Genomic DNA, 23,230 nt, shown 5'->3' with positions numbered 1-23,230 from the left:
TATTATCATCAAGGGGAGTCAGCTTTGTTGTTAACCTTTCCATTTATTTAAAATGCCCTGGATTTCATATTCAATTTTTATGCTCCCTGTTTCTGATTGTTTCCTTGAAATGGGAACTTCAAGGACTTTGATAAATGGATTGAAAGGTTGCCTTATTTCTCTGTCACTTCTGCCTTCGTGTCCTCTGCAAAATGCTGTTTTGCAAATCATAAAGCAAGGGACTGCAGTAAGTATTCATCAGAGCAAGGCGCAGAGGGCTGTAGGGGCATAGCAGATTAGATAGTCCCAGTGAGGGGCTGGGAGCAAGGGCTGATGTGAAACAGTTGTGAGCTGAAATTTAGACAAAAGGACACAATCTGGAAACCAAGGCAGTTTTTCATGAAAGGGTATCTCTTAGCCAAACATAGTTTTCCACTGCTGCGGTCTGCAGATGAGTGGTGGACCAGAAGCAGTGGAGAAGGGCCTTCAGTGGGTTCATCAGACTGCTTAATTGGCTTATTTGGAACTCTGTTAAACTGTTTTTCTAGCAACTCCAATTGAGAGTGTGCTGATACAAGTATTTGGGGGGCTTGAAGGAAGTCTGATCCAGCTCTGCACAAACCTTAATCTAAACTATAAATGATGCCTCTCCACCAAAAATGCCAGGATTACCACTGATGGGGTATCTGGTATTCCTCTGAACAATGCATTGCAAATAAATGTTTTTCCCAGAACAGGTTGTCATGTAATGACTTACAGCAAATGAATGTAAGCACCTACAGCCCCTAACTCTTCATTCCAAGACAGCGGTCCCATTTGGGGAATGCAGCTTTCTAACAGCCTGCAATAAAACTGGTAGAGCCTGCAGCCATGTGCTTCGCTCCTCACAGAATGCAGCCAGGAGTGTTTCACCCCTTTGCCAGAGCTGGCACGCACATCTTCAGCTCTACTCTGATCATTCTCCTCGATCTAGCAGATTGCCCCAGTTCTCTCAATACTTTCCCCACTTGAGCTACTAGCATGCCTAAACTGCACCTCTCTTTAGAACAATCAAACACAAGCCTTACCTAACTGAACAGTGAAAAGCTTTAAACACTAAGTAGGTTATTTTCCTCCTGGATGGGCTGAAATGGAGCTTCCGTTCCTCCTGTGTTGCTGCAGTCATTGCACCAAATCCAACAGAGGAAGCACCCAGAGTTCTCATCGTATCGTACTCAGGCCCCAGTGGCTGGCCATTTCATGGCAGAGTTGGTCTGTGACAAACATCCCCATGACACCACACATGAGGTCTCCCTGCAAGAATAAACACCTGGGACTCCTATTTGCTCTGTCCTTCACCTGCTCAGCTCCTGCATGTTCTCCAGAGCCCTTCACTGCTCAGACAAATCTCCTCAGCTTACCCAGCCGCACAGCCCAGGGCATCTCATGGGAGTGCTGAGCTGAAGGTAACTAAGTCCACAGCCTGCAGTCTTCACAAGAAACCATTTCTTCAGCACAACATGATGGCCCTTCATCACCAGCAGTAATTCAACCATAGCTAGAGCGCAAAAGATCTTCTGAGCAGTTCAAATGTGTGATTATCACACTTGTCCCTTCACACACCTCCATAAGGGCAGCCAGGAGCCATGTTCCTTCTGGTTCTGCAGTTTTCACCCCCTTTTGCTGTGTTACTATGGAAAATAAGGGAAATGTTCAGCTGCCAGCTCTGAGTCATCACCACCCTCCCAAACACAAATGTATCCTGGGTTGCTCTTTGAAAGGAGCTGCTGAGCGCACGGCCCAGTATCACCTCAGCTTTTTAGGTGGCTGCAGATTACAACTTGCAGCAGGAAGAATTAATACTATTAATATCCTCTGTTTCATTCCCCTGTTTACAAGAGACCTTTTCAAAGCACAGGGCCCAAAAGCACTTGACGCATTTTACTACCTACATGTTGCCAATCCGCAGCCTTGTAGGAATTTCACAGCTGTCACTGGTGCAGGCTGAGCTCATCACTGCAGAGCAACAACATGGGCAGACCTGAGGTTGTCCTGTCCCAAACTCATAAATTCATCACTATTTGATAGGAAAGAATGACAGATCTCCAGCATTCCAGCTACCCACAGTGGGTTTTTTCGCACAAATTCCAGATAGCTGTGCAGACAGGATGGAGCCAGTGTTCCTGTTCATTAGGGTTCTGAAAATGAGGTATAAGCTTCTCTTTCTCCTTGCACCAAAATGCTGGTTACTGCTCATCTGAGCCTGGCAGACTTACCATGCAGGCTAACGCAGCATCCACAGGGAAGTATCTTCAAGGGATTTCAAGCAGAGAAAGTATAATCGCCCTAAGAACATGGTTACTCTCTGGAGCTATGATCTTCTGTTTGTTATTATAAGTGTCTGTCTGCCTATCCAGCTATCCATTTGCATAGTTACCTTTATTCTCACTACAGCCAAAATATGAACACCTACAATTTCATGGAAAGGGCAATCTAGATTTGTTCATTGGAGGCCATCTTATCTCGTTTTGTTTAGAAGACAGACCTTTTCACTTACTTTCACTTCAGATGCAGCAGCCATCACCAATTCATCCAAGCACCTCTGACCTTTACTTGCCTTTGACTATTTTCTGCCAAATGTCCCCTGAAAGGGCCTGATTTTGTAAATACACCATTTGCTATAGGGAACAGTGAATTTCTTTGCCTTTTCTTTCCCCACTGCAGGTTCAGGGGATGTGTGCTGGGGAGAGGCAGTGTTGGGAGGATCACTCTGCCAAACGCTGGGGTTTGAGAGTGAGTTGAGCTGATCTGCATCAGGGTGAGATTACTTGTAAGGAAAGGAGGGAGGGAAGGGGGAGACGGAGATGTGAGAAACTGCGTCACTTCCACAACTGCTACTGCTCAGGAGAAAGGAGCAAAAGAAATATATATCTGCCTGCCTATTAATTTAAATCTAGACCCAGGAAGAAGTCAACGAACTGTAATTTATGAGCTGTCAAAGCCTGAAAAATTCCTTTTGACACTGTATTTTCAGTTATTACATGCTTTCCTGCAACACGACAGCGTAATTCTGTAGGGAGCCTTCTAGTGAACAGCACAATGGCAGAGGGCAGTGGGGGCTTTCTTATTATCTTTTCTTCCCCCTTTCTTCATCTCTCCCCACTCCTTTCAATCATCCCCTCTTCCCTACCTTGCTGCTCACCCAAATAGCAGTGAGGAAGTAAATCAGCAGCAGCCCGATCCTGCCAGCACCTCAGCATCTCTGAGGCAGTGCTCAGCACTGGACTGGATCTGGCTCCGCACAGATTTCTGAGAACTCATGGGGTGATGGGAATGGAGATGAGGCAGTGACCTCAGCTCCACCAAAGACAAGGGAACAAGTACTCCCTCCCTACCATTTAAAATACTTGGATTTTACTTCCTGGTGCACCTTAGATGGGTCTCTCTCACTTGCACTAACATTGGTTGACAGTTGTCAGCCACCTCAGACCCCCTGATGTTGGCTGCACTGCCTGTCTGGCTGATTCTGCCATGAAATGAACCAGAGCCGTGGAAAGTCCCAGCAGCGCCCTGGGTCCCACGTGCTCTCCTGGGAGTGAGAAGTTTCTCCTACTTTCCAACCCCTCCTGCAGGTTTGCTCCCTGGAAAGCCAGCAGAATGGACATGCCATAACTCAATGGGGCACTGCTTAAAGTAGAGGGTGGGGAGGCAGTTTGATAATAGTGTTTACTGGAAAACAGAGGGAGAAAGAGCTGCCTGCCCGTGCGTGCCTGCCTAGGTTTGCACCAAGCCCTTGCAGTGACACAAATGGTTTGAGAGTGGTGGCAGAGGAACCTTTGTCCACTGCCAGTTAATGGGGGAACTCAAACCAGCACCAAATGAAGCTCAACCTGAAAATGTTTTGGCTGCTGAAATCCAACCTGGAGTACCCCCAGCTTCCAGCTTGTTTTCTTATCACTTGGGGACAGGAGCTGGGGAGGCATTTCACAACAAATGTCACTTATCCTTGTATTTCTAAAGCTTTCTGTTTCTTACACACAAAACTGCGTTTTTAATTTGAGTTGCTGCTGGTGGTGGGAAGGCTGCCTTTTTTCTTTCCAGCTTTGGTTTCTCACTTACAGCTCAGAAACCCCTTTTAAGGTCTATTCTCTGTGATAGGCATTTCGCCTCGTATTTAGGGAATCACACCCACACGCTGCACACATCCATATGCAAACACACAGACAAGCACACATATTTTCTGAGTGAACTGAACTCCAAATCTTGCGCTTTAATATAATTTAAGCAGCCTGTGCAGAACTCTCTTGTGTCAGGATTATGGAGGAGTGCTCTGAAAGCGCCGTAGAAAAATTCATACCCAGAGGAGAAGACCGTGCATTCTGCTGGGTTTCAATGCAAGGCAACATTTGCAATTCCCAGAGTCCATTCCAGATCATGCTTCTCTTTAAATTCACCATACCTCAGTTTCCCCAAACCTGAATTGAGGCCAACAGCATCACTTGCTATGATTTGGGCGATAGTTTCGTGAATATGTTAGAGCAGTGTTATTACATACTATGGTGCTATAACTAGGACAGTGTGTTTTTTTAGCATTAGATGTTAATCAGCCAATGCTAAAATTCCCCCAAACTGCAGATGGATAGATGAAGACAGAAAGATTTGGACAAAATAACTCTGCCATTTCATAGAGATATAGAGAGAAAGAGAGAGGCATTCTCTTGAAGGTAAAACCAAGCAGGGTGCAGGGAACACACTCTTGTATCTTACTCTTGAGTGGGTGATTGATGTGCACCTTTTCAGTGGTTTTGTTCAAATTCAGAAAGTCTACATCAAATCCTTCTTGCTTACGTTCTCTGGATCTTAGCTTCTGTGTATGCTACTACCTGAAAGAAAAATGGCTTAGCATCTGATTGACCACCCTGGTCTGCATCCATATCATTCAGGGCCATACCTTTCTCTGTTTAGGACAAAGCAGCTGGAATAGGCCAAGTGAGTGAGGAAAGCCAATAGTTAATCAGTGGAGCAGTCAAAGCTGGGTTCAGTGCATGCTTCCTGACTTTCTTTCGGTTAACATTACATATGCTAAATAAATGTCATCCCAACTGGGACTTGGGCTTTGTTTCTAGCTCATAGAAATGCTCAGGGAAGCTGAATGACAAGAATCCTATTGCCTTACATTGCTTCACTGTGCAAGGAAATCTCCAAATGTATTCAATACAATTACTTCTGTTCCCAGGAAAAAGATGTTGAGCTGAAGGAAGGGAAAAGACTGTCCTGTGTCCCCTTCTTGCATGAAACACTCTTCAGATTTGTGACTTTATTTTCCTTTTGTGACTGGTTTCCTTCAGTTCTCACATATATAGTTGCTTTATCATTGCAGAATCTTACAGATGTAGTAGTGGCAAGACCTCAACATGGTGAAGAACATTGTTTTTATTGTGGTAGTGAACATTTACAAAGATAATGTCTGTGCCCAGCAGACACAACTTTTGAGTGAACCAGCAATCAGCAATAGGCAGTAACTACCAAAAGTCAGGAATAGACACAACTGAGGATTGTGTCCATCTTCTGTGACAATATTTGGAGAACACTACCAGTATTTAGGAAGATACAATATTCCTTAAATGCCAGTGTTTCAATAGATTTGAAGGCCTGCTGTGTGAGCCCCTGAGAAAAAGCAACAGAGAAATTCCAGAGGCAAGGGGAGGCAGGAGAAGGGCTATATGTCCTTGAGATCTTACCTTCTCCTTGGCAAAACCAGCTGATAGAGTTTTCCTTATCAGTAGAAACTATCATGAGCTGCAAAGGTTGGATCCGTAGAATTTGAACTTTCTTGTAGTTCCTGCTGAGTACAGCATTCAAGAGAGCGGACATTAAATGGATTAAGAAGTGGGTAATGGACAAATCTCAAAATGCGGTTGTCAAAGAGAAAGTGTGATAGAGTGAGGCTGTTTGTAGCACAGTTCTGCACAGATCAGTACCAGCACTGATGATAGTCAGCATTGTCATGAATGAAGAGGAATTAAATATCCCAGCTGATAAAATCTGTGGATAACACAGAATGGAAAATTGTATGGGCAGGACTCTGATACAGAATCATCTGACTCACTTAGGTCACTCTGAATGAGCTTTGGCTGACTAAGGCATTATGTGCGTCTTTTCACAGAACTAACTCTAAGCTGACTCATAGAGGAACGAGGCTAAAAACCAGACCTAAGGAATTAGGGGTTATACCTCATAAGACAATGACCTAGAAAAGTACCTAGGCAGTGACCTAGAAAAGTGGTTAGCATGGCTGAGGAAGCCAACATTATCTCCCAGCATGGTGGTGGGTAAAATCAACTAATGGGACCTCTTGCTGTACAAATAAGGAAACTGGAAGACAAAGATGACTTTTTAGTAGGTAGCATTGGTGGGAAAGTGCTCTGACAAACTGATCCTAGCCCAGTGTGCAGCTTTTAGAAATTGTACAAGATTTTGAAAAGACCTGGATAAATGAAGCAAATACCTCAGAGGGTCAGGTTAAAAAGCTGTCATTTCTTGGGCGGGGAGGGATCAGCTGGAGAGACACTGAACTTTTCCCCAAAACTTTTCTAATTTGAATGCTATGCCAAACACACTGAAGTGAGAAGTCAGAATCAGGCTCTTGTCACAAGAGGATACGCATCAAAGCAGCCTATGATGCTGCCAGTTGCTGTGTCTGGTGTCTTCATAGTAAGACTTGACTCCTCTCCAGGATGCACAGTTTAGCCAAAATACATCCAATTGGGATACCTGTATGCCAGAAGCAGAATGCGTACGCATGGTGACTCATCCATGGGATGGGAGGGTCTTTGGGAGCAGCTCTGTAGGCGTCTGCAGTGCACAGTGGGAGAGACAGATGACTGAAAAACCTTTTTTTTTTTTTTTTGTTTTTTTTTTTTGTTGATAACTCTGTGAATTATTGACTAGCCCAGGGTTAAGGGGATTTTGATAGAAAGATGGTGTTGCTGTTCCTAGATCTTCTTCCCACATGATTCCCATCTTTGCCTCCTGACTGATGCTGCAGATCGCTGGAGAGGGTCTTTAGCATAGAGAGCGTGCCGAGACCATGTGCTGGCTCCTGGTGTCAATGTTATCACTCGCTGTCACATTTCGAAAGAGGAAGCAAGCCTGTGCCATGCACGCAGAGAACAAAGCCCTTGCAGAGCCGAGTGAAAGTTACAACTTGTCAGCACGTCTCTCAGCCTGCCGAAGGCCAAACATGAAACACAAAAAGGCCTGAAATGAGGGAAAAAGTGGGAAATATTAGCACTGTGAGCTTTCGTGCTCAGGAAAAGGCTTGCAATAAAACAGCACCTTCGTTCCCTGCCTCTCCCTGTGTCTCAGTCCTTACCACTGTTGAAGAGATGACTCCCCTTAGCACAGTTACAGTACCGTTGCAGTAATACAGACTAGAGCCAGGTTCAAATCTGGCTTACACAGCTTTCATTTCTCCAGACCTCAAAAAATCATCATTAAGCAAAAAGCATTGTTAGTGATGATGAAATCAGAGATGAAAATAGCCTACTGGGGATTAGGTTTTCCCTCATGGACAGTGAAGCTCTGGTAGCCTGCAACTGGCATTTTTGTGACTCAGGTTTTGCCCTGATTTGGGGAATGAATATCTGCAGGTACTACCCTAGGCAGTAGTAATATAGTGGGCATTTATAATTGTTTATCTGAGCACAGCTGAGAAAATAATTCTGTCATTGCAAGATATATATCTTTATTGTTTTTACAACTACTAAAGAACCTGCATCAGGAATCTTTGGAAGTTTATGCTTACTGGTTGTTTGGTCCAGTTGTGTAGTTTTCTGATGCAAGTACTTTTAACATGGACAATTTCTCATGGCAAGAGAAAGACAACAGTATGTTCAGTACTGGCTGGGGGAAAAACGAAATGCTTCTCTCAGAGCCCTCCTGTACAGAGATGCATCTTGCATAAACAGAGGAGAGCACTGACTGAAAACAGGATATCAGCATACCGGCTTCATGTGGACTCAATCCTTTATTGCTAGTTGTTGTTAATAAAGGTGGTAGTAGTAGAAGCATCCTTCAGGCTCTCTAGTCTAATTAAACTTAGATGAAGCAGAGCCCTGACAACAGAAAATTACTTAAATATTTATCTTGTTCTACCATCTCCTTCTTCTGGTATCCAAACTTGTAAGGTACTGAGTTCCTTCTTGTAAGGCTCATATTCTGTACAGACTAAGAGATGCTCACCCTCTTGCAGTTATTGTATGGAAATTCTTGGTTTCCATTTTCTATTTCTTTCTGTTTTTTTCTCTTTCATGAGTTGCACACTATAGAGTCTGCAGATTGAGTATGGCAATGGCACAGGCAGGATCAAGTTGTGGCTCAAGGCCAGGATTTTACCTAACAACTAAAGACTAGTGAATGAAACCTGAAGGAAGCCAAAATTGTAATAATGCTTCTTCGGAGAGTAAAGGACCACCCTACAATGCCATCTTTGCAGAAGCAAAGCCATTTAGTAAGAGTTAGTAGGTCATGTTAAGGTGAGCTGTGAAAGACTTTTTAAAGAGCACTTGAAAAGGGGAAACTCAATAAGAAGACACCAATCTCCCAGCTTGTGAGCAAAGAAAATAGAGGAGAAAATCTCTGCTGGTGTAAGCCACTGATTGTATGTGTTCTCTGTGGTCAAAGTAAATTTGCTACGAGTTCTGATGAAAGCAGCCAAAGCTCAGAATCATGGGACTGTCCCCACAGGCCTGTCAGACAACAGCTGTATAGACCTCGCATAGGCCCAGCCTTCACTCTGGCCCACAAAAGCACCACCATCATCATCATCGCAGCCCCCTGCTCCTTCAGCAGCAGAACCTGGAATAGCTGTGTGAGCATGGAGGTCCCGTGCCCTCCCCTGTGCAAGCCCACCCTGAAACACAGCTGCAAACAGAGCTACCAGGAAAGCAGACGATGCTTGGAGTAAACTGCCTCTGCAGCAGGAGGCTCTTTATGAACTGTTCTTTACTGCTGGCATAGCACCCGGCTCGTTTTCACCTTTCTTAAAGGTTAACCTCATTTCCCTCTATTAGTTAGTTTTAGCGAATGCCATTCGGTGCTGCAGTTAAAGAGCTCTGTCAGCAGATGGAAATGACAGTGGCATTTAGATCCAGTCAGGGTTGAAAGTTGAGGGAGTTAGAGGGGGAAGTGGAAGAAATAATCTTCAATAAAACGTTTGCACGGGAATGTTATCAGGGGAATCTCACTTTCACCAGTGAGATAAGAGATCTTTGGCTCTGTGCGCTGAGGGGAACACTTTTCCTATGAGACTGAAACGAATGCCAATTCAGAGAGAAGTGTTTGGGAGGCTTCAGATTGGGCTGAGGGGCATCTCACATCTATGGGTAACTTCTTGTTGGGAGCCTTGCTTCCAACCAGGCATGTGCTGATTATTGATTTCTCTAAAGGGAAGTGTGGGTTGCAAACTGTGTTTCATTATAGCTAAGATCCCTGGGTGTGCTGGGCACACAGAGAGGAGCTGAGGGGAGCCTCATGGCAGCTGCAGCTCCTCAAAGGGAGGGGAGGGCAGTGCTGAGCTCTGCTCTGTGTGACAGCGATGGGGTCCAAGGAAACAGCATGGAGCTGTGCCAGGGGAGGGCTGGAGCTCAAGGTCTGGGCAATGTTGTCAGACTCAAGAGTTTGGATTGTCCTGTGTGAAGGCAAAGAGTTAGACTTGTTGATTCTTCTGGGTCCTTTCCAGACTGAGATATTTCATGATTCCATGCTCTGGGCTGCTGTTTTAAAAGGCGTAGTCAGTCTCGCAATAAAACCTTCCTCTCCGCTCAGAGGAGGGAAGAATTTTGTCTGTGCTGGCTATTTTGGAGAGTTTTTTGTTGTTGCAGTGCAATGGTAAAAGGAGATTAAGAAAAGAGGCAGAATCAGGGAAATATGTATAGGCAAATATATACAGATTCCCAGACCCTAGTACATGAAAGGTGTTACTGGCATCACTCAGGCTCTGCTGTCCCTCATTCCTCACCAGACCTCCCCTGACACAGCTGTAAAACTCAATTTTGCATCAGGAAGATTTTGCCTGGGAGATTTGATACCAGCAGCAGTGGGAGGAACATACAAAAAAGCAGTTCAGCAAACTGAGGGTCTAATCCAAAGCCTGCAAGGTTCCATGACACTCTTTTTCATTAACTTCAATAAGCTTAAGCTGTAACCTTGAATCCTCGATGTTTATTTCAAGCACTGGTGCAGCATCACTTGGAATACTATGCTACACTGCATACATACCTTAGGGTAATGGTCTAAACGAGTGTGTGGATAAGTCAGGCCTGATCCTGCTGGGCACTGTCTTGAAGCAGACCCATTCATTTCCTAACTCATTTCTTGAGTTGGCCAAAGCATTTCAAGTAATAGTTATCTAGAGAAATGTGTAGTTCTTTATAAAGCAAAACATTCCCCTGGAACAGGTTCACTTCCATGAGGTTTTTGCCAGGGCACTTTTAAAAAAGAAATTAATGCATCAGGTTCTCATTTCAGGAGGCACAAACCTTTCATTTTAACATAATCTTTTTTTGATTAATTTTGTTTCAAGTATGTATTGTATTAAATCACGAAGAGCATAAGAATTTCCACTTTGGGTTAGACCAAAGGCTTTCTAGTGTAGCTCATCTGCTCCAGCAGTGCTCATTAGAAAGAGTAGGGATTTTATAAAAAGTGACCCTTCTCTCAGTATCTTCCAGCTTCAAGCAGATGTAAGTTTAGTCACTAAGATAGATTCTGCATATGGATCTTCATACTTAGTAGCAGTGAGTGGACACAGCCACCACAAATCTGCTTCATTCTTCTCAGAGCTAATTCATGACAACATCTCATGGCAGAAACACTTTCCTTTATTCATACAGTGTGTAAAAGTTTACTTTCTTTTGTCTAGATGAAAACCGCAGCCATTCTACTTCAGATATTTTACGTTTTGAGGTTAATAAGACAAAGCCTTCTATTCCTCTGAGACAAAACCCTGTAACATTTCACAACTGAATAATTTCCATTTCACAAGAACTTTGGCCTTGCTGATTCTAAGTGGAAGCACATTTTTTTGAGACATAAGTATTTCCCATAGAAAGAAAATCCTGTTTTTCATCCAGTTTCAGTCATTTCATTACATCAGTGGGGGTATGAGTGAAAAATAAACAAAACCCACTTTGGCACCCTGGGAAGAACTGGAGAGGATGAATGAAAGTTTAACAACAGCAGTTTATTCCTCCTAGTTGGGCTAGAAAGGTCACAGGAACAAATTAAGGGGGATGAACCACTGCAACCTGATCACACTGTCATTATGTTATGCCCTCATGCTGTAGTTTAAATGTCTGTAAGGAGATGGTATTCATTATAGGGAAGAAGACCAAGTCTCACCTTCATTTTTACCTACAAAATCCCTCTTCTGAATCTTCCACCTGGGTAAAGCAGAACAGGCTTAAGGAAAGATACACCTTAAGTGTTCTGTCTTCTGGAGAAAAAACATCACTGTTAAGGCCTCCTTAAAGATGGTGGGATGTCTGAAGGATGCAGTGGGTGAATCTCATTTAAGTTCAGTTCTTGCAGCCTATATGCACCTCACACCCTTCCTGCACACATCCACAAGCAAATCTGACAGGACTTCATCTCTTGCTCAGTAAAGCAGGGCAAAATCATATTTCTATTTCTAACCTTCATATTTTTCTGCTCATAGTCACAGGCAGGATTGTCTCTTTTCATGTTTACGGACACAGTCTGGCACACTCCACTCTGATTTTAGCTGTGGATTCCAGATACAAGCGTCAAACAAATAATACACAAAACTTCCTTGTGAAATATGGCTTCATAACTGAATTGAGCATTAGGCCCGGAGCTGTATGATGTAGGAGAGGTGTTATTGAGACCTATGAGACATGCTGCTTGAATTCCTTTATTATTATTGTATTCTTTTGCCTCTCCTTCTTCATTTTCTTTGTTTGTAGATGAAGGGATAGAGAGGAAAGAAGCCAGCAAGTTTATAAAAGCAAGAGAAAAAGAAGTTGAGGCATTTTGTGGAGATCTTTAATGACATTCTGTATAATTTGAAAGTGGGGAGGGAAGGGGGGGAGAGAAAAAGGGAATTAACAAAAAAACTGGCAAAAGAAAAGTGGAATGTGGAGAGAAGCGTGTGGATGAATTTTAATGCAATCAGAAAGCTGTAATAATGGTAATAAAGGAATATATTCAGACGTCAAGAGAGGGAGAAGGGAACAGGACCCGCGACGCCAGAATTTAAATTAGACATAGGCGTATAATTCTCTTTTCTTCCCCCCCACCTTTCTTCAAATGAAGGAAATGGAATTTTTAAGCACAGCGAAAGAGGGATTAACAATTGGCAGGTTTTCAGCCCTTTGTCTTTTGGCGAATCCCATTTAATCACCGTTTTTAATATTAAGGAGGCTGCGGCCATGCAGGGCTGTCTCAGGCTTGGGGGAAAAGGGATGATATACAGAGGAAAAGAGAGATAACACTTAGGTTCAGGCAATTGTGAGGAAGTGTTTCAATTACCTCCACTGAAGTCTTTTAAAGACTGAAGTTTAATTTGATCTGAAACGTCGTCACAGCTTCTGCAAGAGAAAATATGTCCTTCCCACCCCCCTTTCCTGCCCAAGTCTTTGCTGTTCCAACAACTCTCAGTGCTCAAGGCTTGAGTGCTACCATGGATTAATGTTGTGGCCTTCAGGGCTTCTGGAAGGGGTTTCAAAGCCCTGACAGGTCACCAGTGGGATGAGTTTAGGAACTGAAACTTATTTTCTTGACATACCAGCTTTGACACCACTGACTCTACAGAGTTTGTCAAGAAGCTTCTAAGCTTTGCTCTGAATGAGTGTGAAAACCAAATGGCCCTTCAGGCTCAACCTCAGCCCAGTGTTGCCACAGAGTGAAAAGGGGATGTTACACATAGGAATTAAGATGTGTTAAATTCTTAAGAACCAAAGGCTGCAGGAGTTGTATTCAAATCTAAGCTGACTCTGAAAGATGAGTGTAAAAGCATGATGTAACTCAGTATTTGTTTGAGGTGCCATTTGATAGTACAAGACAAGCTTCTCCTTCACCTCATTCTTCTCCAAGAAATCCATCAAGCTTTACAACGCAGTAAAAATCCATAGATTTTCAGGAGCTGGGAGCCCAAACAGTCATGGAAAATCCTGCAAGGCTCAGTTACAGCACAGCTGCATGCCTCCATACTTCCATACCAGATGCTTTTCTACCATGAATATGCCAGTGTGCCAGCTCATGGCCAGAGGTGGAAACGTCAGCTGTAAGCACAAGCTACCAATATCTAGGGAAATATATGCAATTTCTTTTTTCCATGATGGAAAGACTGATTTGAATTCGGTTATTCTTCTGGTTTGAGGATGGAGAAGACAAACTGGGTTCTTGGCTATACGTTGAATTTAGAAAGATCAGGTTTTGAGTCTTGATCCTTTTCCCAAAAAACACTGCCCCATGAATCATTCTCTGAAATATTCCATCTGAGTGTTTCAGATGATAAATAAACTTGGAAGAATTATGATCTGCCAGACACAAATCAAGCAGAGTTTTTGTGCTTTGCATGACACTGGGTCTTAGACTTGCACTCACCATAAGACTTCCTAAGCAAGGGCTACTAATAAAGTGAGTCGTTGTGAGTTGTTTTCCCAGCTCAATATCTAACACCATAAAACCCGTCATTTGAGATCTGCACAGGGTATAGCATCTCTTAGCAATGGACAGTTATGATGGTGCTGTTCAGCAAGTCAGAACTGCTGATATCTGTCTTGGGGTTATAATATTTTCAGTTGTACAAGGAGATTCTGCTGTTAGAGTTGTTTAGGGTATGTCTTCATAGCAGGGTTTGATTGGCCTGTTGCCCAGGTTTTGTCCATAACCTATTCTGTACCTACCTGGAGGACGCCTGACTGAGCTTTCATATGAGCTGTCTAGACAGGACTGTAGATGTACTCTTGGATGTAACTTCTCTACAAGTAGACAGTGAGTACTGCCACAGGAGCATGGGCCAACAAAGTCCAGACAATGATCAGCCTTCCAATATGAACTTTCGTCTCCACGTCCTTCGATTACTTCTTCTTCTTCTTCTTCTTCTTCTTGTTATTATTATTATTATTATTATTATTATTATTATTATCCCAGATCTGCATTTTAGTCAGTCTGTTTATATCCCTGCTCTCCTAAACAACTTCTGGACACGGATGAGCAGCTGGTACAGACCAAGGATCTCTTTCAGCAGCATCAAGAAGGCCTCTCTACTTGGGGAATCCAACAGAGAGCCTTCAAAATAGAGAACTGACCTGGACACGTTTAATTTGAAAACATAATCTTAGAATTCGGGCTCACTTGTTGGCACGTGTTTAGTTTCTTTCCAGTTACTTATGGAAACAACAGCAGTTACCATCTGTGTTCTCTTGGACAGATACAACCAGATCACCACTTTGACAATGTGTTCAGGGATCTTGCCACTGCAGGGCTTAAAAATTTCTTCCCAGAAGACCAGTTCAAGACCCACGTTCACTGTTATTCTCAAAAGCAGGAATTTCCTTTCAGAACCAAGCCAATTTACCCCTTTCTCTTGCATGAATGTGCAACTGGGGAAATCTTAAGCCTCTTTAATCTGATAGACACCATCAGAGGGTTCAACCATAAATCTGACCTCCAGTCTGTCAGATGCCATTCATTGTTTTTGCTAGAACTGCTTGCATTTCTGGCTCATGTCAAACACTGAAGAACTTTAGTGCCCAATGAAAACAGTAGTCTGTTCTTTTTACAGATAGGGAAACTGAGGCTGCTCTTTCACTAGGTAATTATATATGTTCTATTTCCACTGATGCTGCTGTGCCTGCAAGTGTTGTATTAGAAATGTTTGGTAATGGTAACTACATGGCTATCCATCTTGCTAGTACCAGGAACAACAAATCATACAATGGGAAAAGTGATTTTGCCTTCTTTAATATCCATAGCAGAACTTGAGATGAGTCCCAAGGACCAGTCTGAAATGTACAGATGAGAACTTTGGCCAAGTTCTTGTGCATCCTCATGAGTCTACTCTTCCATAACTGAGTCAGGAGTGATTTGCACTCTCTCTCAAAATAAGAACAAGGGCCCATCACTGGAAACCACTCTGTGGCATGTTCAAAGTAAGCACAAGGAGGTAGTTCATAACGCAATGCTTGATTAAGCTGCAAATCTTCTTGCTGCAGAATGCCATCTATGTTCATAGTCCTCATGGGTTCAAATCCCAGTGAACAATTACATCTAAGAAAGACAGTTTAAGAGCTGCTGTGTACAAAAACAGCCTGAGACTCCAGAAGTACCTAAACTGCACAATGCTGGAGTCTGAGAGAATATTTTGGGGGGTTTTCAAAATTGCTTACCCCATTCTTATATGTTTTCCTACGCATCTGTAATTGGCCATGGTAAGAGGCAGCACTTTGAGTCAGATCTGCTATCTCTCATACAGCTGTTCTCTGTGTGCAGGATCCACATCCAAGTCAAGGCCCAGAGTAGAGCCATGCAATTAAACAACAGAAATTCTTCAAACTTCAGATGCAACAGTAGAGAGTAATGCACCTGTGGGATGAAGCTTCCTTCTTTGTGCAGGAGAATTATGTTCCCACACCTGGGCTTACATTCATTTGCGCTTGTCCCCATCACACAGCTGTTCAGATTAGCTGTTATTCTCTCTAGCCCGGGTGTCTCAAAGCCTCTGTCTCCAGCAGTCAGAGACCGGCAGCTGTGCAATCATATCTGCTAACGAATGGGATATAAAGAATCTGTTAAGTAAAACCAAACCAGGGAGGGAGGAGGGGAAGAGATCAGCACAAAGAAATCACTCCTGCTAAGATGTGATTAGGGATGCCCCAAAACACCCAGCTGTGAGGAACAGGTGAACTCAGCAAACATTTTAAAGCCGGCAGCAGAATTAGCCCCTTGTGGGTGTTGTTGGATATGGGGAGGGGTGTGAAAAGGGGGGGAAATAAGAGCCTGTGTGAGTGGAATGAGGATTCGGTAGCTATTGTTCCCAGTTAGGTAGCAATAGGGTTTTGTTATTTCCAGAGTAGGTTGGGTTTTTGGTTGTTGTTTTTTATCCCTGTCCTAATTTTTGAAACACCTCCATTTTACAAGGTTCATGTATTTTCCAGCAAGGTACCATGGAGAAGATAATTAGCTAATTTACAATTAGCTACAACAGAATTCGTAATTGCTTCCCCTGTGGAAAGGGCTGTAATCATCATCACGGAGCTGTAGGACTGCTGTGAAAATGGCAGTAGGAGTGTGCAGCCCAGGCCCCAGGAAATGCCCTGCTTTTAGCCTATTGATCCGCCTGATTAGCGTGGGTTGAGGGGAGCCACAAGACACTGATTGAGTGCTGGTTTGAGCCTGCAGAGTTAAGTTCAGAGCTGGACCTCAACCCAAACTTCCATAGGTTTGGGGGCACACAGCTCACCTCTCTAATCTGTACCTCCTTTGGCCCAAAGTCCTTAATTGTCTGAAATGGCCCCTGTCTGTAACTCCTCCTTGGCTTTGGCACATTCATGCCTCTACTGCATGATCATCTGTCCATGTCTCCTTGATGAACATTCCGTTCCATTGACTGATGAAAGCAGTCAAGGAAGATTGCTTTGCCTTTTACTTCCTCTTCAGAAGATGTGACACTCAGTCCTACTTAGCAGCATTTTCTTCTTACCCACACCTGTAGGGCAAACATTGCTGGGTAGTTCACTTGTTCATTCATAGTGCCAAAGAGATAAGCCTGAAAGGGGCCTTCCCAGTGCTTGGATTGAGGCTCTGCAGCTGGTCCTTCACTGTGTGCACAAGCAGTGTTTGGTGAGGAGGGAAATGGCAGTAGGAACAAATAATTATTAGCTATACAAATAGTAGAATTAATTAGCATCTGCTTTCTGAAACAAAGCCATACAGCAACCTGATCCTGATGCTTATAAAGCCAAAAGCATGGAGTAATATTGAAGAACTGCTCTGGTGAATCCCACACTCCTTGCAGACATACATCCCCCTACAGAAGTAGGCAAATACAGGTTTTACTCTTGCATGGAGAAACACTCACACTATCTGTCTGTGATGCCCTGGCAACAAACTCATGATAAAACAGGGATGCTCATAGGTTTTAGAATAAGAGGTTTGATGGATAGAAGGGACCGTAGTGATCTTCTGGTTTGCCCTCCTGATTAGTCTGGGCCATGAGGGTGGTAGATCTGTCTCTCCTTATTCCCAAGGCCTTGGATGTAATGTTCTTGATGGTAAAGCTGGCTGATGCTTTCCTGATACAAGGATTCAACCTCTTTGTTTTGTGTGTGGAATAGGAGAACACAAGTGTATTTATATGCTCTTATCTAAATGCACCCCCACGCACACACATACATTAGCGAGAGCTATCTGGATAAACACAAACCTGTGTCATGTCTCTCTGTGAATGACCCTAATTTTCCCCCAGTCCCTCCACAATTGCTGTGATTCTTGTTCTTGTCCTTTTGCTCTGCAGAGGGTCAAACATCCTGCATCTCATTGTCTCTTCTGTCTCTTTAATTAGTGACCGTCCTCCCCCTTCTCTCTCCCGCTCCCGTGTCCCCCCTTCCCATCTCCTCTTGGCACTTGGTTTGCAATGCTCTATTATTTCACCTTTCACGTGTGCCGTCTCCTTCGCCCGGGCCTGTCTGACACCTCTGCCTTACGCTTATCATAAAAACATAACATTTAAATACAAATAGAACAGGGAATAATTTAACCCCTATTTGCACCGGGGAAGGTGTCGAGGCTTTGTATAAACACAGCTGGGAGATTTATAGACACTGTATATTTATCTGACAAGTTACATTTCTTCACCACCGTACCTTGCAGACAGTTTTTCTCAACTCGAGCAAGCCTCAAGAGTCTAGGAGGAGAGGAGCCTCATTTTGTGGGAAGACTAGAAGTGTTATCAAGGGGTCACCTCTGAAACTCCATGATTACTGAAGCCTTTCCTTATCTCTGTTCCTGGGAGGAACAAGGAGTGCTGGCTTCATTGGTCATCATGCTTTATATATAACAAAAAGGGGTCAACTTAAGATGTACTTAATTCCTGACACTATAGGAGTGCCTCAGGCCACTCACTCTTCAGGTCTTGAGTCAAATCAGAAAAAATTTTGTTCCTTCAGCAAACCATAGCACAAAGGAATAACTTCCATGTTTATTTCCATGGGTCAACCAGGCATGATGGGTTCAGGTTGTGGGGAAAGGCCAATCATGGTGTTAACAATAATGAAATAAAGATGTGGGGAGAAGAGGCTTATGTGGACATCCCACTGAATGTCTGTGCTGCAGGGCAGAGTGGCTGCTCAGACTGCTTCAGTCTGTTGCTCCAATGAGGTCAGTGAGGTTTCTTCACTCACTTGAAAAATTTAGACGTGAGATGCAAGGATCCTGGGATCACATAGGTCTGGGATGGTTCTTGCTGAAAAAGGAAGAAGCCTGGGATTCACTGGGGTGGTAGGAGTGGGCCTGCATCCTACAGAGCTTGGAGACAGCTTGATTAGGCAACTGCTTCAGTCTTTTCTACAGCATAAACCTCTGTTTTTGTAGCATGTAAACTGGTCTAAGTATGGTCTAAGCAAGTACACTGGAAAAGTTTGGTGGGGAGCATCTGCAGTGTACACATGCGTTCAGACAGGTCTTGCTGATCAACCTGCACATCCTCACCTCATTTCACACCAGCAGCCTCATGACCCTGTTCAGACACATTTACAGAGCAGAAGTGGTTGCCACAGTGCACAGCATGTTGACTTTTTGTCCAGGCCTTGGCAAAGCAGCACTTAGGGGCACTCAGGGTGTGAGAGGTTCACACAAGCCCATTAGGGGATACATTCATTAGCCAAGATCGGGAATGTGCTGAATGGTCCCAGCTGCTGGCCCCTTTCCTCTCTCTTCCCACTTGAGACGTGCAAGGGACATTGTTATAATGCACTGCCGAGCTTCCCAGCAGGGCTGAGATGTGAAAGGTAAATGCAGCAATTTGTTAGAAGAGCATCACCGGGAAAAAAAAAAAAAAAAAAAAAGAAAGAAAGAAAAAGGAAAAAAAAAATCTTAAACTGACTCATTTTTTATCAGCCGAGTGCGTGATTGTGTAGATTTCTGAGATGGCAGATGTGACAGATGATTCCCCTGACAAACCAAGGTACAGTTTTTCATGAGGGAGAGATGGTGATGATTTGGAGACAGGGCTGAGGGTAATGTCCAGATGGTGCTGAGTGCTGGCTGGCCTTGAGGGACCCCTTTAGGTCACCTCCTCTGGAGCAGCTGGACCAGCAGTGCCTGGGGAAGGTAGTCCTCACCTTCAGCAAAGCCTGTTACTGGCGGTCTGATGGCCACCTGTGTGCAGCACCCAAAAGCACCACAACTTCTGCCAGCTGCCTGTGGGGACAGGCATCACACCTCTCAGTATCCAGACATGGAGAAGAGAACTAAAATAAAACAAAATAAAACATAAAATTAAATGTTTCCTAACACACCTGGTTTAAGCGTTGCATAAACTAAATCAGACAAGGTAGTTTCAGGCCAGTTCCACACTAGAGAGTTCTGCTGACAGAGGAGGGATGTGATTTTTTTTTAATGATACATTTATATTAGCAAAAAAGCCTGGTGAAAATACAGTTACAGAGCTATAGGAGAGCTTCTGCTGATGCAGCTTATTTCAAACAGGGGAAACTGTGTAAAGTATGGTATAACAGACACTTACTCTGAGCTGTAAGTATTTACTGGACAGACTTCCTAGACAAAGCTTTTTGCCAGTAGAGTTCCCAGTTTTCTCCCAACACTTTGCTCCCTCCTTAAAAGGTCTCCTGTTGGCCACGACAGCTGTTCTCACTTTGCAGGTGGGCTTTCCTCAGCTATCTAAAAAACCTTTGGAGCCAGGCTTTTTCCTGAGCATTGTCCTTACCCAGTCTAAAAACAACCCCAGAGCACACATTCAGCTTTGGCTATTGTGTTTCTAAGGCATTATAACTGCTCTTTTGCAAGTCATTTTAATCACCAAGCAGAGTGGTTTTCTGGGACCTGCAAGGTATTCAATGAGAACAGTAGTTAGGTCAAGTAGGGGAGATATATCTAAAGCAAAATTCACACCTGTCTCTCTGCTGTTTGGTAACTTGACTGAGAAATGTCATCAGTCCATCACAGGCCCAGGGGAACCAAAGAGGTCACTCAGGCCCACAAGGGCTGTGACTGTAGGGATCTTTGGACTATACAGTTCATTCTTTGACATTACTGAACTAAAATTACTTAAATCATTTCTAAGAATTCTGGAGGAAAAAAAAACCCAAACAAACAAACAAAAAAAACTGACAAATATGTTTGGGGGAAAAAAAATCCATTCACTGAGCCTAATCACAAATACCATTTTCCCTCCTGGATGTATCCATCCAGAAAATGAACCTTTTGGTTGTCCAAAGCAGCTTCTCTTCAGGTGAATATAGGCTACACAGTGCTGATAAAGGTTTTGTGCATCATTAAGGCCTCAACTTTGTGCTGCCAGCAGACACTGAAGTCCCTTTAGCAAATCAAATCCAACATAAAGCGTATTTTTTGCCTTTAATGTGTCTGTTGAAAGTCTAGCCCTATTTTTTCTCTTCTATCAGAAACACACACGTATCCTCCTTAGCCTATTTTCCCTACCATTTCTGTAGCCTTACTGAAAGCAACATATCCCCTCATTTTCTGTGGTTAGCACACTTTTGGTTCACATGGATAACTCCACTGCAGGATTGAAAACTCCTAATATCCTCAGTAGATATCAACTGCATGAAAAATTATCCTCGCCCAAGGCTGTAGAGTAATTTGCCAATTTGCAGGTGCATCTTGGAAAGGGGAATTTTGATCAAACACTGGTTGAAGCAGAACAGATTGCCTACACCAATGATTTCTTGGTGAACAAAAGTGACATAAATCACTCAATTACTCAGCCAGAAAAGAGTTGTTGCAAACCAATGTGTTTTTTTCAGCTTTAGGTTAATGTATGCGTTTAAAAATAAATAAAACAAAGCATTTATTTATTTATTTACACATATTTATTCAAATTGGCTACATCTGCTCTGTAGAGCGTTCGGGGGGGGGGGGAATAAAGTAAATCTTGGATAGCTCATTTACATATTGTTTAATGAATGATAAATAAGACATTTATGAATCATGTGCAAAGGGGCTGTTTACATATATGACATGAACTACGTACATGTCTTTTCTTGTTGTTCCTTATGTGGTATAATGGCACTAATCTCTGAGTTCAAACCTGACTCAGTGGCATCACCCAGTGATCCCTGAGATCTTCCTACCCACTCAGGACTCAGTGGTCTGGTCTGTTCCCACAGGCATTTTCTCAAGGCTGTTGTTGTTGTTGTGGACTGCAACTTTCCATTCTCAGTATAAGTCCAAGTATAAATAATCTTCTTCATTCAAGACACAATATCTGTCAGTAGGTCACATCCTGCTTTGGCATGAAATAGCACCTTTCTTAAGCTACCTCCGATGTTAGCATTCCTATAAATTAACTTCACATTTCAAGAAACAATGTATGTTGCAAAAAAATTTGGGCTTATTTTAGGTGAACTTAAAGAATAATACAAACTTGAAGGTATATGCCTGTGAGTGGAGTGGGATGACAAATCTCGATTTACAGATTGTGGCTTCCATTATATCCTCATTTAAAACAGCTTATGTTAAACCTGTTTTTTTTTTTTTTTTTTTTCCTGCTATGTACTTAGTATTGCAAAGGATATTAACTTATGTTATTTTTCAATTGGACTTTATTTCTGTATGCTGTCTTTATCCATATTTCTCTTGGACAGCAGTCTGAGCAATGTTGTCATTTCACTTACTGCAAGCTGACTGCAAAAACTGATCAGAAGAAGCTAATTTGGAAGACTTTGGTGCCTAGGTTTCAAGAAGCAGTTAAAATATTTTAGATGTTTCTGGGTTTGGGAGATTTTTTTTCTTTCATTGAAATTGTCAAATTATTTTCAAGTACTCACTGAGAGTCAGATGTTATTAAGGTGTTTCGAGCCAAGCACCTGAAATGACTTACAGCTTCTGAAACATGTCACCTCAATGAATTCACTGTTTCTTTTGCATGTGATACTGAGCTATCTTGGCTTTCAAATCCCTCCTGAAATATGGTAAGCATCTCTTTATTTTGTTCCAGAAGACAGAAAACTCTTCGTGGGCATGCTTAATAAGCAGCAGTCAGAAGATGATGTGCGCAGGCTATTCGAGGCATTTGGCAACATTGAGGAGTGCACAATCCTTCGGGGACCCGATGGAAACAGCAAAGGTAAGGTGATGGCTTGTGGCATACTGTGGCCTTAGCTTTAAGATAGACCAGATCTTAGTGTGTATGTAATACTCTGGCACAATAAAGTCAGCAGATGGCTGCCAGGACAACATCTCTTAGAAAGGGTCATACTTGCCAAGGGAAGCCATTTTTTTGCTGTTTTCTGTCTGCTTATGTGTGAGAATAAAGAGCCAATTGCATGTGAGGATACCCCCCTCCACAACAAGCTGTCCTTCCATGTGTACACTGTTGCCTGTTCCTGTTTCCTCAGAGGGCAGATTGATCCCTCTAAAAACAAGACCTTCACAAGTGCTCTCCCCATCAGCCCTGGGAAAGCTGAGAGTTTCTTTCCCCACTGAGCAGGCTCATTTCTTCTTCCACCACTGTCACTGCATATTCCTCATGCACCAGTCCCAGGTCTTCCCCTTCTTTAGTTGGTCTATACACCAACCAGCAATCAAAATTGTGAGAGTGCAGGGTGTGATGTAAATGACACAGTCAGAAGGCTGTTACTGTTTGAAATACATCAATGCTTAATTGCAAAACTTACCTCTTTTTGTCACCTTTTGGAATCCCCCATTACCTGGGCAGCACAAGGAATCTTTTCTAGAGTTCAAGTGGGAGAATGAAACTTCTCTGTTGAATCTGAGGGTCATTTTTTTCTCCTGACACTTACTAGACAAAGTTACTTCAATTTGAATAGGAAGCCCTCTTCTCTTGACAGTATAATGTGTCCATTAAATATTGATCTGCTTATAATACATCATAAACTGTGCTGGAATATGCAGCACCAGGGAAGAGACCACTCTTGCTGATGCAGTTCATATCTCACTAGATATTTTGACATGTGACAAAACCAACCAGCATATTTTTTGCAATGGAAAGGCAAGAAATCCAAATCACAGTGATATACCGGAG

The 23,230-nt window shown here is 43.1% G+C and overlaps 1 protein-coding gene across 24 annotated transcripts in view; it reads left to right on the top strand.

Moving 5' to 3' along the window:
- CELF4 (CUGBP Elav-like family member 4) overlaps positions 1-23,230 on the top strand; it is a 714,329-nt gene that overhangs the window by 578,499 nt on the left and 112,600 nt on the right. For 13 of the 24 annotated variants that reach the window (XR_014939849.1, XR_014939852.1, XR_014939853.1 and 10 more), the window contains exon 4: positions 22,184-22,312. Coding sequence is in view for 19 of the 24 variants with exons in the window: in XM_085530176.1 (XP_085386302.1) it covers positions 22,184-22,312 (129 nt within the window). In the remaining 5 variants the exon portion in view is untranslated. The remainder of the gene's footprint in view (positions 1-22,183; positions 22,313-23,230) is intronic. The other 11 variants (XR_014939851.1, XM_085530178.1, XM_085530181.1 and 8 more) reach the window with 1 other exon arrangement.

Source organism: Coturnix japonica, chromosome Z (genome assembly GCF_054131305.1).
Source record: "Coturnix japonica strain WE chromosome Z, WE-NBRP24, whole genome shotgun sequence".
Taxonomy (NCBI): domain Eukaryota; kingdom Metazoa; phylum Chordata; class Aves; order Galliformes; family Phasianidae; genus Coturnix; species Coturnix japonica.
This window is presented reverse-complemented; position numbering and strand designations above follow the sequence as displayed.